The 13,972-nt window shown below is 45.0% G+C and overlaps 1 protein-coding gene across 3 annotated transcripts in view; it reads left to right on the forward strand.

Moving 5' to 3' along the window:
- Positions 1-13,972, forward strand: part of LOC105488274 (collagen type XXII alpha 1 chain) — a 327,347-nt gene that overhangs the window by 234,168 nt on the left and 79,207 nt on the right. For all 3 annotated transcript variants that reach the window (XM_011752157.2, XM_011752158.2, XM_071067774.1), the window contains exon 40: positions 5,060-5,137. In XM_011752157.2, coding sequence (XP_011750459.2) covers positions 5,060-5,137 — 78 coding nt within the window. The remainder of the gene's footprint in view (positions 1-5,059; positions 5,138-13,972) is intronic.

The following is a 13,972-nucleotide window of genomic DNA, read 5'->3' on the forward strand; positions in this document are numbered from 1 at the left end:
GGATTTTGTGCATTAACCACCAATCTGAAGATATGTGGCAGGCTCCCTCGTGATGTGGTACACACAGTCCAGTCCGATCTGCAGTGCTCAAGCACTCCACTTCTTTCCCCTTAGAGGAGGAGGACCTCAGGGACCCTCAGGGCCTAGAGGGCGTTAGGATCTAGAGGGCATTGATAGCCTCTTGGAAGACAGGAAGGTGAGGGCACCAGAAATGGTGGAGCAGCAAAGTGGCTTCAAATGCTCCTTCTTTATGACCATTGATCTAATAGTAGGAGACCTTTTTCCCCTTTATCCTGTTTATTATGTAGCTGTATCTTTGGGATCTTAGTGATCCATTGATGGGTAGGCTCAGAGTATGTTACCACCTAACTCACAGGCAGAGTCTGGGGGAAAAATAAATGATGTCATACAAGTATATATACATACAGTTGCCTAGCATGGTGCTGGTCACAGTTGCATGCTCAGTAAATATTCATGATCCTTATTATTGAATCCCCTGTGGGGTCTGCTTTAGACCTTATTATTAATTATTATGATTATGCTTGGATCCTTATTATTAGATCACTCTGTGGGGTTGCAGCAAGAAAGCAGGGGTCTATCTCTGCAGGCACGCAGTTGTTGGAGGAAGCCTGGGGGAAGTGGGGGAGGCAGCATTAAAGAGCAGAAGCAGGCTGAGACCCCCCGGGGGAGGAGTGCAGACACTCCTGACATGGGTCTAGTTGACCAATTGGTTTTAACTCCGTGAGTCTCAGGGCAAGTCATACTGCCCCTTTGGCCAAATGTTTACTCTTATTTAAAATGTGAGATGTCTAAACACTTGACCCATTCCAGTGTTGATATTGTGTAAATGTGTAAGTCAGAATGTGGCTTAGAAAGCGTTCCATAGTCAATTGGCATTGGGAAGACAAATTGGAATTTAAGGTCATCTTTAGTTGTAGAATGGGTTGCTCAGCCAGAGGAAGAAGGTAAGAAGTAGGGGAAGCTAGGGAGAGGTGGAGAGAGAGATCCCAGAGAGGGTGACTTGTGCAAGGCTTGCCCTGGTACTGTCCCAGGTGCTGATTGAAATTAAGGAAATTTCCTTAGGAAATCAAGGAAGGGAGTTATTTGAAGGTTTTCTTTGGCTGCCGTTTGGCCCTTCCTAATCCCTTTTAACTGCAGGAAGACTCTTGAAGATGCCAGTATTTCTCTTGAGTGGCACTTGTTTCTAGCAGGCTAAATAAGCTTTGGCTTCATGCAGAGCTGGGTTAAAGTGCCAGCTCAGCTACCTACAAGGCAGATGACTTGAAGGCAGGTGGCTCAAGCAGCTCTGTCTCTCTGAGCCTCAGTTCCTTTCTGTATGAAGGAATAAAGAGTGTTTAACCCCTACAGGGCTCCTCAGGAGATCCATGATCTTATGACACACAGATGTTGCTCAATAAATGTCATTCTCCATCTACAACCCCCACACTTCCTTCCTCCCACATCTCTTCCTTGGACACTGTGCTGCAGATTCTAGCTCATGCGCTCTGTTCTTTCTTAACCATTAGCCTTCTGGCTTTTCCTGTCAGAACATTAAGGTCTTTTTGCTCTTCTTGGGGCCATTTTCTGAAAGTTTCAGTTTATGAAATTGTAAGGTCATTTCTTTGGGGAATTTGTTAGCATCACAGTGGACCATAAACATACAAATGGAGCCAGACCTAGTGTAGCAGAAAGCAGTCAGTGACTCCACGCTTCCAGACTGGGCTGGGAGAGGCCTTTCTATCATGTTCCTTCCTCTGAAAAAGTTTATTTTGGTCAAAGGCAGAACCCAATGCCTGACACAGAGTGACTGATACAGGATTCTTTTGTTCCTGCATCCAAGAAATGGTTACTAGCTGCCACCTGTCTCAGACCCTAATCTGGACACTGTGGATACAGAGATTCATAGATCCAGTACCTAACAGAGGGCCTGAATTATTTTAGGTGCTTGGTAAACATTTGTTGGATGAAGAAATGAATGAAGATTTTCTACTTTCAAGCTGCTTGCAGAAAAGTCAGAGGGTCAGACAACTGTGCACTGGGAGGGCAACATGTTAAGGTCAATGAAGATCTATGCAACCATTTGCAAAAAGACAGAAGGGCAAGACAGGCAGAGGCAGCTTTATAACAACAAAACAATGGGATTGAGTCTTAGTTGATGGTAGGCTTTGGAAGCTTAGAACATGGATGGAAGAAGATCTCAGACAAGGGGAAATAGCATGTATAAGAAACCGAAGAGCAAACAAATACCATGGAAGCATACAAACTAGGTTGTTGACATGACTTAGCTTGCAATGGTCAGGGTTTGCGGATGTACATGGACCATGGCCTTGGGACAGGAAAGGGACAGTTTCTGCTTCAAACTAGAACAGAAAATAAGAACAACAGGAAGATCTGCATTAAGATTGTAAAAGCAAAACCAAAGGGCAAAAGAATATAGATTTATCTGACATTTATATGTGTTTAGTTCACTTTCTATCTTCTACCTCTGCATATAAGGTAATAATAGAGGGAGGATTGTTTGAGCTCAGAAGTTTGAGACTAGCCTAGATAACATAATGGGACCCTGTCCCTACAAAAAATTTCAAAAATTAGGCAGGTATGGTTGTTCACACCTGGAGTTCCAGCTATGAGGGAGACTGAGGCAGGAGGATTGCTTGAACTTGAGAGGTCGAAGCTGCAGTGAGCCATGATTGCACTACTGTACTCCAGCCTGGGTGACAGAGCAAGACCCTGTCTCAAAAATAAAGAAATAATAAATAAGTGATAATAATGCAACCATAATATACAGTGTATTTCTCAAGCGTATAGAGTTGTTTTTAAATGTCTTCATAAGATACATGGGGATTCGGTAGAACTTTTCTTTAATTGATGAGGACCCAATGATGCAGAGAGGTTATGGGACTTACCCAAGGTCACAGGATGAGGTTGACTTGGCCCTGAGACTGGACCTAGTATCACCTCACTACCAGCTTGAAACCTTCCTACATGCCCCTCTCCACTGCGGCAATGAGCTGGTGACAGATAAATCATGGGTCATGACGGTCATTCTTAGTTCATGACACTTGTTTCCATATTTGTTTTATTTATTTATTTATTTTTGCTCCCTCTATTCCCCAACCTCCCCATAGAAACGAGTTAGATTTTCTAGGGATCCATAGTATCTTGAACTTCCAAGAACCATTCTTATTATATTATTCTAAAGAAACAGATTACGCTAATTGAGAATATACAGAAAATTTGAGGGAACTCCTGGCAGAGATGAGGGCAAAGCAAGGGATGTTGCTGACTCTTAGGGACTCAGAAACAGCAGGTACTATGACTCAGAGGCCCAGAGGGACCAGGGGAAGAAATGATGTCAAGAAGACCTAGTGAGGGATTTAGATACTGGTTTGTATCTTTTGTGAGAACTTTGCAAGGTCTGTTCCTTCATATCCTCATGAACATCCCTTCTTTTCCAAACTTAGCACTGAGTATTGGCAATGGGCAGGACTTATGACTGAGTAATCTTCTGGGCTTGGAATCTAGATTATGGTTTGCAGTGAATGAATGAGCATTAGTTGAGTGAATATATAGCTTATGTACTCATCCAGGCAACGGTTTTACTATAGGAAAGGCAAATCATCTTAGAGCCATTAATGAGATGTTTTATAATGCACAATACCCAAACCTTAATAAAGCAACATACTACCTAGCAATATCGAGTTCTGTCTTAATTAACTGCAACATTATCTCTTTGGCTCTTCATAACAAGCTTCTGAGGCTGTTTCTGTTTGTCATATGAGTTAACTTATTCCAGAGATATTAAGTGGCTTGAGCCAAGATCACCTGCCATCTTGGCCTCAGGCTTGACTGTGGTTCAGCTGGCTAAATAAGCTCAGGATCACAGCCTCCTACACAAAACTGTTGGGGCCATGTGTGTTTTGGGCCAAATTTAATTTCAATTTTAGAAAGGTAGTAATATGCAAAATATACACTTAATGACATTTATGGTAGTATCTGGGGCAACACCCCAATCAAGCTCATTCATCCTTAGGCGACAAAAATATGTAAATGTTCACGCAAAATGGAATAACCAAAGACTGCAAATAGTGTGTGTCAGCACAAGTCAGGTTTTGCTGCCAACTGAGTTGAGGTAAACACTTGTTTTTAAGGGCTGAGGATTTTGAAATTATGAATAAGGTGTGACTCTGCCTCAGCTTTGTTCTCCAGGAAATGGCAAACAAAATTTCTTCCCTTTTTCAATTTCTTCCTCCTTTTTCCTTTTCCATCAAAGTCCAGCATGGCAGTACAATGAGAACAGAAGCAAACACAACTCCTAGCTCATGTTGAGTGCTGTGCTAGGCTCTGTGCCAAGCACTCTCTCTGCATAATCTGATTGAATGAGCACAACATCTGCAGACCTGGCAGCTCCTGTCCTGTTCCCCTTGTAGGTGAGGAAACTAAAGCATAGGAACTCATCACTTTCCTAAGTTAACAGTTAATAGGTGTTGAAACCAGAACTTAAATCCAGGCCTCTGACACCCAGGTCCACACTGTTAACTATGCTTGAAGGCCAAGGTCTTATCTCGGTCCCCTTTAGGCTCCTCACTCCCACATTCGGAAGGGTGATGTGGAAAATGTAGGTACTTGATAAATTATTGGTGAATTGATAAATTAATTTATGTGTGATTTGGGATCTAAATTGAAATGTGGGTGCGTGTGTAAGTCTGGGGTATAGTTAGGATGAGGGTTTGATGTGGTTTTAAGAAAGCATGGTAGATTTGGACAATGCTTCCATGGGGAGGGCCATATTGTTATAATCACATTTGGAACCATGGTCAAGGTTGGTCCAGGAATGGTCATCCTTGAAAGGTATATAATCTGAGTTGATGGCTGTGGTCCCTGAATATTGGGCTGAGTGGGATGATGGGCTGCTTGGGTAGACTATAGCATGGCCCATGGAGGCCAGGTGGCAGGAGAAGCCTGCAGTCAGGATTCTAGAAGAAGCATGATTCATTTTGCACCCTAGCCCTCTCCTTCCTGGCACTGACCTCTTGATCTTATTTTTCTCTCTTTCTAGGGGGATCGAGGAGCTCCTGGGATCCCTGGTTCTCCTGGCAGCCGTGGTGACCCAGGCGTAGGGGTTGCTGGCCCTCCTGTAAGTCCTTATTTATCCAGCTCTTACTTGCTTTCAGGACATACAGCCATTTCCTGTTGGACCTGCCTGCAGAAACACTCTTTTTTTTTTTTTTTTTGAGGTGGAGTCTCATACTGTCACCCAGGCTGGAGTGCAGTGGTGTGATCTTGGCTCACTGCAACCTCTGCCTCCCAGATTCAAGTGATTCTCCTGCCTCAGCCTGCTGAGTAGCTGAGATTACAGGTGCCTGCCACCACACCCGGCTAATTTTTTGTATTTTTAGTAGAGACAGAGTTTCACTATGTTGGCCAGGCTGGTCTGAACTCCTGACCTTGTGATCCACCCACCTTGGTCTCCTAAAGTGCTGGGATTACAGATGTGAGCCACCACTAGTTTTAATGAATAATTCACATCAGTCTATTATGTGTTAGTTTACAAACTCACTAGGGGTGATAGCTTTAAGAATTGCTAAAACTTTGAGTTATAGGGTCTTAAGAATCAATGAAGTGTGTCCCCATTCAGGTTGAGGATTGCTGTCAATATCTTTGGCCTCCACCTGAATGCCTCTAGAAATAGAAGGCATGCTTCTTTCAAAGCCAGTGCATCTGGCTCTGCAGTTTAAAAATATATTTCCATAGATAATGGAAATTCAGTAGAATTTTTTTTTTCATTGAGAATAAAATTATGGTATCCTGTAGTTTCCACCCAGTGCTTTTAATTCTCCCCTTTGTACCACAAAGAACACATATTTTCTTTCCTCCTTTACTGAGTGATAGTTTTTGGGACATAAGACCAGTTTACAACCTTGAAGCCTTTTCTTCTGTTTAGTCCCTTCTTTGATAGACATCGTACCCTCTTAATGCACCTTAAAAGTGCATTTACTTTGTCCTTAAAAGCCCTGTCTTGCAATTGTTTAAAAGAAGCTCAAATACTCAATCCTTTTCAAATGCCATTGCTAAACCATGGAATACCTAAACTATCCATGTATTATTGTTGTTGTTACTATTATTTTAACCCAAAGGCACAATCCAACTTTATCTTTATTAAATGCAACTTGAATATAAACTGGAGTAATACATGGTCTAGTTTCTGTCTGATCTTGCATTCAATAAATGAAGGCCATGACCAAGAGTGATTAAGAGTAATATCATTCTTCATGCATGACTCTCAAAGAATGAGAAGGAAAATCCAATTTAGTACCCAAAATATTACCTGTGAAATAAAATTTCCCTTTCCTTTTCTTCTGTGGTTCTCTTATATCCAGAGTAGTTCTTGGGCCTCTCACTGTCTCCCTGAAATTCTCCTCTGTCCTCCCATTTTCAAGCAGGCCTCCTGGCTTCCACACCAGAAATCACCTCCTCACTGTTATTTCTACTCACTCGCAATGAGGGATCGTTTCATGGTGGCAAGAAGACCAGGTAGCTCTGTGTCTTCTTAGATCTGCCTGACAACCATGGAAGGAGGCATGTGGAATGCCCTTGGGAATGTCTAGTTTGGTTAAACTGTTTTCCTTAAAATATATTCTCAGCTAAAATTGCCCACTTCATTACATTCATTTTACCTTTGTTCTTTGGCTATTTTTGTTCAGTCTTTTTGTAACTGGAAGGAACACTGTAACAAAAAGTGCAGTGAGAGAACACAATAGTTTATGCCTTCTTCTTTCTGAAATTCTCCTTTAATAGGGCCCCTTCTGCTGGAGTTAGGATGCTGCTTCATGTAGCAATTGCCACTTAGAATAGAGAATGGATTGTAAGTGAAACTACAGACCCATAACCGGAATGAGGCACCCCCATCACTTACCAGGGTTCTACATGACCCTGTCTACTCCTTGCAGATTCACCTTATCAGCCCTTACAGAAAGCTGGCTTTGGAGGCGGACACAATTCACCTCACCTGCCACCGAAGAGCCAGCAAAAATCACCCATGAAATATGTTCCTGCTTAAGTGAATCCACCTGAAAAGTCATTGGCTGGCTGTAGTCAAGAGGCTGTAAATCAACTGTTTTTAGTGTCTTGGCTACCACTTGGACTTATTAAAAGCTTCCGTGGTGGATAAAACCTTATTGAATTTTCATAAATCCTATCTCTGGCCACAGCCCAGGCCACTAATGGCCTGGGAATCTGTATAGAGGGTGCAGAGATATGCTGAGCTAAGCAAAGGTGTGTGGAGGAGGTGAAGAAGGGGTCAGCCTGGGGGTGGGTACATGTTAAGTTCGTTGGGGATGCAGTTGCCTCTTTACAGGAACATTGCCGTTTGCTGGGAGGTCCTGTGTCATATCTTGTGCTGGGCCTCAGAGCATCCACATCTACCGCCTCACTTGGTACTGGGCAGGTTGTTTTATCCTTTGGTTAAGGCTGGGATCCCATGAAAGTGCCCCTAAGAAGGGGATTCAAGAGCAAGGAGTTTGTTTGGGAGGTGATCTTAGAAATCACTACTTAGGAAGTAACAAAGTGAGACAGATAAAGCAAGCAAGCCAAGGGGAGGGTATGTTACTGAGCAGATGGCCACTGTGGGTGCCTGGGGCTCACCTGTGCAACAGCCCCTGAGCGACTACATGGCATTGTTGCGGAGTTGTTCTGAAAAGGGAGCGAAAGAGCTGGGGCGTTTCTGTACCACCTCCTGCCTGTATTTGGTTGGAGGCTGCTCCCTGGGGAGTTGACTCCCAGAAACTCTCAGCCTTCCCTGTGGTTGGGCCAAGCATTCACCTGTGGCTAAAGAAAGCCCTGGGCAGGTGCGTGCCCAGGGAACATGGCAGGAGGGAACGGACGTGTCCACTACGTCACTGTTTTCCAGGTAAACAATGTGAGGTTCAGAAGGTGACGTGATTTGGCCAATGCTACGTAGCCAGCCCAGGGCAGGGCCAGGATACAGACCCGCTTCCCACAGCCTCTGAAACCAGTCCTTTTCCCCCTGCAACACCTTGCTTTGTGGCTTCGGCAGGATGGGCAGGATTTATTCATTTCCATTAATCTTCTGTGAGGTCCCTCAAAGAAGGCACATTAAGGATAGATCCAGCTGGGACCGGGCACGGTGGCTCATGCCTGTAATCCCAGCACTTTGGGAGGCTGCGGCAGGCGGGTCACCTGAGGTCAGGAGTTTGAGACCAGCCTGGCCAACATGGTGAAACCCTGTCTCTACTAAAAATACCAAAGTTAGCCAGGCGTGGTGGCGCATGCCTGTAATCTCAGCTACTCAAGAGGCTGAGGCAGGAGAATTGCTTGAACGTGGGAGGTGGAGGTTGCAGTGAGCTGAGATCCGCCGCTGTACTCCAGCCTGGGCAGCAGAGCCAGACTCTGTCTAAAAAAAAAAGAAGAAGAAGTTACTCTTTGCTTCCTTCCTCCCGTGGTGTCATGCTCCCGTGCCTTTGGCATCCAGGGCAGCACTGACTCCCTGGAAGGGAGCCAGGAGCTCTGTCTGCCAATCTCTGCACTGTCACAGGCAGGGGGATGAATGATGAGGCCGTTGTTTGGGGGTTTTGGCTTGCTGCTTCAAGATATTAACAAACAAACAAAAATCCCTTTAATCTTCAGGTTGCCTCTGATGTTCCCTTAGCAATGTTTAAGATGCTTACAAAATGAGCCTACTTAGGCCCTGGGACAGATTAAAGTCCAAGTTAGTTTGACTGAAGGAGCTGGGGTTTGTAAAGACAAGGTCCCATATGTAACCCAGGACTCGCTCCTTCCTACCCTGGCCCTCAGTTTCCTGATGGATCAGGTGCCAGCAAATTCTGCAGCAGCATCAAGGAAACTGGGAGGATTACAACATGATAATACTGGTGATAATACCTGCTTCCCTGCCTTTGCCCTGGTGATGTCATAGCAATTCTGTTTGCCTGATGTCTTTCTCAGACTTTGCAGCCTGAAATGACCTCCCTTTTTGAGCCTCTCACCGTTGCTCCCGGGAATTAGTTGTACTGATGCATTACATCAGTGGGTCCAGGCATTGAAGACGCACGTACAAAAGGGACGGAATCCCCGGGCTCCCTGCCCTCCAGTGGGCCTTCTAGCCTAAGAGTGACAGGAAGCACGGCCCCGTTATGTGCAATCAAATATCTCAACTGCCCTAACAGAAGGGTTTTTTTTTCATTCCCCCACTTTCGAAGTAATAATATATTAATAATAAAGATAACAGCGACTGAAATATTAGAATAATAGCAATCACAGCCAACATAAACTGCCTACTTGCAGGGATAAGAGTGAGCAAAGGCCTCCATGTCTACCTCTCATTTATCTCACAGTCTCTCATTTGTTTCTCCCAGAAACTCTAGCAGGTGGATTCCACTTTTCTTTTCATTTTACAAATGATGAAATAGAGATGTGAAGTCACCATGAGGACATGGTAGAGCTAGGACAGGAACCCCAGCATTCTGACTCCAAGAAAATGCCCTTAACCACTCTTCCAGCAGGGGTACCATACAGTTGAACCCCTGAATAATGTGGCAGTTGGGGTGCTGACCCTGCACAGTTGAAAATTTGAGTATAACTTTTGACTATCCCCGTATTTAACTAATAGCCTACTGTAGACTGGAAGCCTTACTGATAATTCAGTCAAGTAACACATGTTTTGCTTGTTACATGTATTATATGCAATATTCTTACAACAAAGCAAGCTAGAGAAAAAAGTTATGAAAAAAATCATAAGGAAGAGAAAATACATTTATAGTACTGTACAGTATTTATCGATACTATAAGTTTGTGTTGTTTGCTTGCAAGAACAGCCCACTGGAAAGGGCTGCAGCCACAGCTGCAGACCTCAGTGTAAGGTACACATCAAGTCATTCAGCTTTTTTCTTTTTTTTCTTTTTTTGTGATGGAGTCTTGCTCTGTCGCCCAGGCAGGAGTGCAGTGGCGCGATCTCGGCTCACTGCAAGCTCTGCCTCCCGGGTTCACGTCATTCTCCTGCCTCAGCCTCCCGAGTAGCTGGGACTACAGGCGTCCGCCATCACACCCGGCTAATTTTGATTTGGTATTTTTAGTAGAGACGGGGTTTCACTGTGTTAGCCAGGATGGTCTCGATCTCCTGACCTCGTGATCCACCCGCCTCAGCCTCCCAAAGTGTGGGGATTACAGGCGTGAGCCACCGTGCCTGGCTGCCGTTCAGCTTTTTCTTGTAATATCACGACTTTTCTCTGCTCCCTGGGAGAACTTCCAGCATCACTTGTAGTGCTTCATATGGGTTTTCTGGTGTTCTTCAGTGTTTACAGTATTGCAATAAACATGACAAAAAATAAAGAAAAAAAACCACACACACAAGAACTGTGAGAGAACACTTTTTACTTTGGTAATGCGATTTACTGGAGAGAGAGACTGCTCACGCAAAGATGATTAGAATCACACAGCATTTAAGCAGATACTCACAACACGTGAGCTCACAATCGCAACAGGAGGTGGATATAAAATTATTATAGTACTACGGTCTGGCTACAGTTAATTTTATGCAGTTATGACTTAATGTTGCATGTATGTTTCTTTACATTTCTCTCAACAGTCACGGTGCCATGTATGGTCTGTGTTTGTGTGCACACATTTTAAACAAACTGTAGCATTTTATTATAGATTTGTGTATATTTTATGATACTAAATGATACAACAGACTAGTATCTCTATATTTTCTGCATTTATGGCATGCCTTACTTTTGCTTATTTTTTCAATATTTCTAGGCCACTGGGTCATTTGACAGTTTTTTTAAATTGTTGAAAATATCCAAAGTATTTTCCACGGTATTTATTGAAAACAATCTGCATTTAAGTGGACCTGCACGTTCAATCCCATGTTGCTTAGGGGTCAATTGTAGTAATGAAAGTTCATGTTCACTTAAGTCTTCACACTCACCAGTGACTTTTTTTTTTTTTTTTTTTTGTGACAGGGTCTCACTCTGTCCCCCAAGCTGGAGTGCAGTGGTGTGATCATGGCTCACTGCAGCCTTAACCTCCTGGGCTCAAGTGATCCTCCCACCTCAGCCTCCTGAGTAGTTGGGACTACAGGTGCGAGCCACCATGCCTGGCTAAGTTTTGTATTTTTTGTAGAGATGAGGTTTTGACCTGTTGCCCAGACTGGTCTCAAACTCCTGAGTCTAAGCCATCCACCTGCCTTGGCATCCCAAAGTGTTAGAATTACAAGTGTGAGCCACCGTGCCCAGCCTACCAGTGACTTTTTATATGCATGATCACTCCTGTACAATTGACTTCCATGTCTAGCCCGTGTTTGTTTGTTTGTTTGTTTATTTATTTAAACTCATGTCTTATCTGCCTGCTTTAGTCCAATTCCTTTGATCATAAGAACCAAAGTCACTCAGGCTGTCCCAAGAATTAGGCTGGCTAGATTCCTTTAGGTGTGAGTACCCCCATCTTGTCTGGATGCTACTTGAGAACACTGGGCATTTGTCCATGGTTACCCCAGGGTCCAGCTCCCGGCCTTGCCCCCGTGGCCGATGCTCAAGGAATGTACAGTGCTTGATTCACTGAGATCCATTCTCACCCTGCCCAGTGCACAGAGCTGCGTCCTGTGGGCAGTGATGGAGGAGGCTGAGGAAGGTGTAAAGCCACACACCACCTCCCAGACTCCAGGGCTCCTGTATTGCTTTGTGTATAACCAGGAGCTGAGCCTCCCACAGTTTTTATAGTGAAGTGTCAAGATGGCCAGGCGCAGTGGCTCACACCTGTAATCCCAGCACTTTGGGAGGCTGAGGTGGGTGGATCATCTGAGGTCAGTAGTTGAAGACCAGCCTGGCTAACATGGTGAAACCCCATCTCTACTAAAAATATGAAAATTAGCTGGGTGTGGTGGTGGGCTCCTGTAATCCCAGCTACTAGGGAGGCTGAGGCAGGAGAATCGCTTGAATCTGGGAGGTGGAGGTTGCAGTGAGCCAAGATTGTGCCACTGCACTCTAGCCTGGGTGACAGAGCAAGACTCCATCTCAAAAACAAACAAACAAACAAACAAAAAGGCCTTAGGATTTTCTTCTGTTGATGGAGATAGAAAATAGTTAATAGTTTTAAAATAAGTTTCTACTGACACTTCTGATTTTGAACTCTCCTTTCTAAATGAAACAAACCATTTTGTTGTTCTCAATAATAATTCCTAAGGCACACTTAACATGCTGGGCACTTGGCTTGACATGCCACTGCCTTCTCTAGTCTTCCTAGCAGTCCAGTAAGGTGTTACTATTATCGTCTCCAGGTTTCAGATGAGGAGACTCAGGCTCAGAGAGGTTTAAGCAGCTGGCCTTGGTCACTCTGCTGGTGAGAGACAAAGCAGGCATTTGACCCTGCGTTGATCTTGCCCTGAAGTCTGCGCTCTTTGTTTCTAAGCTAGAAGACAGCCTCTGCTGTCCCTGTGGCTCCAGGAGCCTCCTTCATGACATGGTGGGAGGAGCTGGGCTGTCCTGGGCTGTTTCTGGTTCTGCACAGTTAAAGCCAGCATAAGAAAGGCTTCTTGGTACCAGACATGGGAAAGGCCAGATACTGCCCTGACCGCCTCCGGGACCCTCATCTCTGCTTCCTTAGCAGACCCCACGGCCATGGCCGAGCCCTCTCCGGAACTCCCTGCTCTCCATTTCCACACTTCCCGCTCTCCATTTCCACGCTTCCTGCTCTCCATTTCCACGCTTCCCGCTCTCCATTTCCACACTTCCCGCTCTCCATTTCCACACTTCCCGCTCTCCATTTCCACACTTCCCGCTCTCCATTTCCACGCTTCCCGCTCTCCATTTCCACACTTCCCGCTCTCCATTTCCACACTTCCCGCTCTCCATTTCCACACTTCCCGCTCTCCATTTCCACACTTCCCACTCAGCTTCACTCAGCCCCTGCATCGCTCGTGGGTTTTCCCGCTGGTCTCCCCAGCTGCCTGGCCTCTGGGCCTCTGGTCTGTTCCCTCTGACCCCTTCTCCACTCCGCAGCCACAGCTGTCCTCCTAAAGCCTGGATCTGAGCCCACCTCTTGCCTGGTGGGTAGCTTCAGAGGCCTCTCCAGCAAGGTGCTCGGGCCCTTCTCCTTCAGACCACGGCTTCCCCGGGACATTCCTGGAGGCACCCGTGCTGATCTCTGAGCACAGAGTCTGACTTCTCCTCTTGGCCTAGTGCTCTCCTCTGCCAGGGATATTTCTGCCTCATCCTCTTCTCTACCTGTGAAGCCCCCACCCCACTAAACCTCTTTTTCTTCTGTTCCCCTCTGGGTGAAGATTCCTCAAACTCTCTGGGGCTGATGCCAGTGGCTCTAGGCATCCTGTAACCCTGACTCACTGAGCCTGATCAATCATTACCACGGAGATTTCCCTCTCACCTGGAGCGCTTCACATAGGCGGGCTCCATGCCCTGTAGCCACTCGGCCACCCACCCCAGCACGCAGCAGTAGGCCTGCGCACACGTGAGGCACTCAGATCAAAGATTACAGAGAATAAAAGTTCACTTTATTTTCAGATCTGTGCCTTTGGTAGGAGGAACAAAGAGGGGATCAATTCTTAGAGAAAGGAAGCTGGTTTTTAGAACAGCCTGATAGCAGAGAAAGAAGAGAACGTGTTTCACATATCTAAAGCCATATGGGACTTTCAGTTTTGTAAAACTACGATAATTGTCAGAAAACACCAATAGCATGACTGTGCATGTGCATCACATGTAAGTGTATTCATATGTGTGATATATATGTGCATGTATGTGTGTCTCTGTATGTATATCTATAAGTTTTTATTATGGAGAAATTCAAATATACTAAAAGTAGGTAGAATAGTAAAATAAACACCCATATAGCCACAACTAGTGCCAGGATCCCATAGCCAATGACCATGGTTTTCCTCTTATCCACTACCTTCCATTATTTTGAAGCAAATTCCAGACACATTTTGTCTGTAGATATTTCA

The sequence above is a fragment of the Macaca nemestrina genome, chromosome 8 (genome assembly GCF_043159975.1).
Source record: "Macaca nemestrina isolate mMacNem1 chromosome 8, mMacNem.hap1, whole genome shotgun sequence".
NCBI lineage: Eukaryota > Metazoa > Chordata > Mammalia > Primates > Cercopithecidae > Macaca > Macaca nemestrina.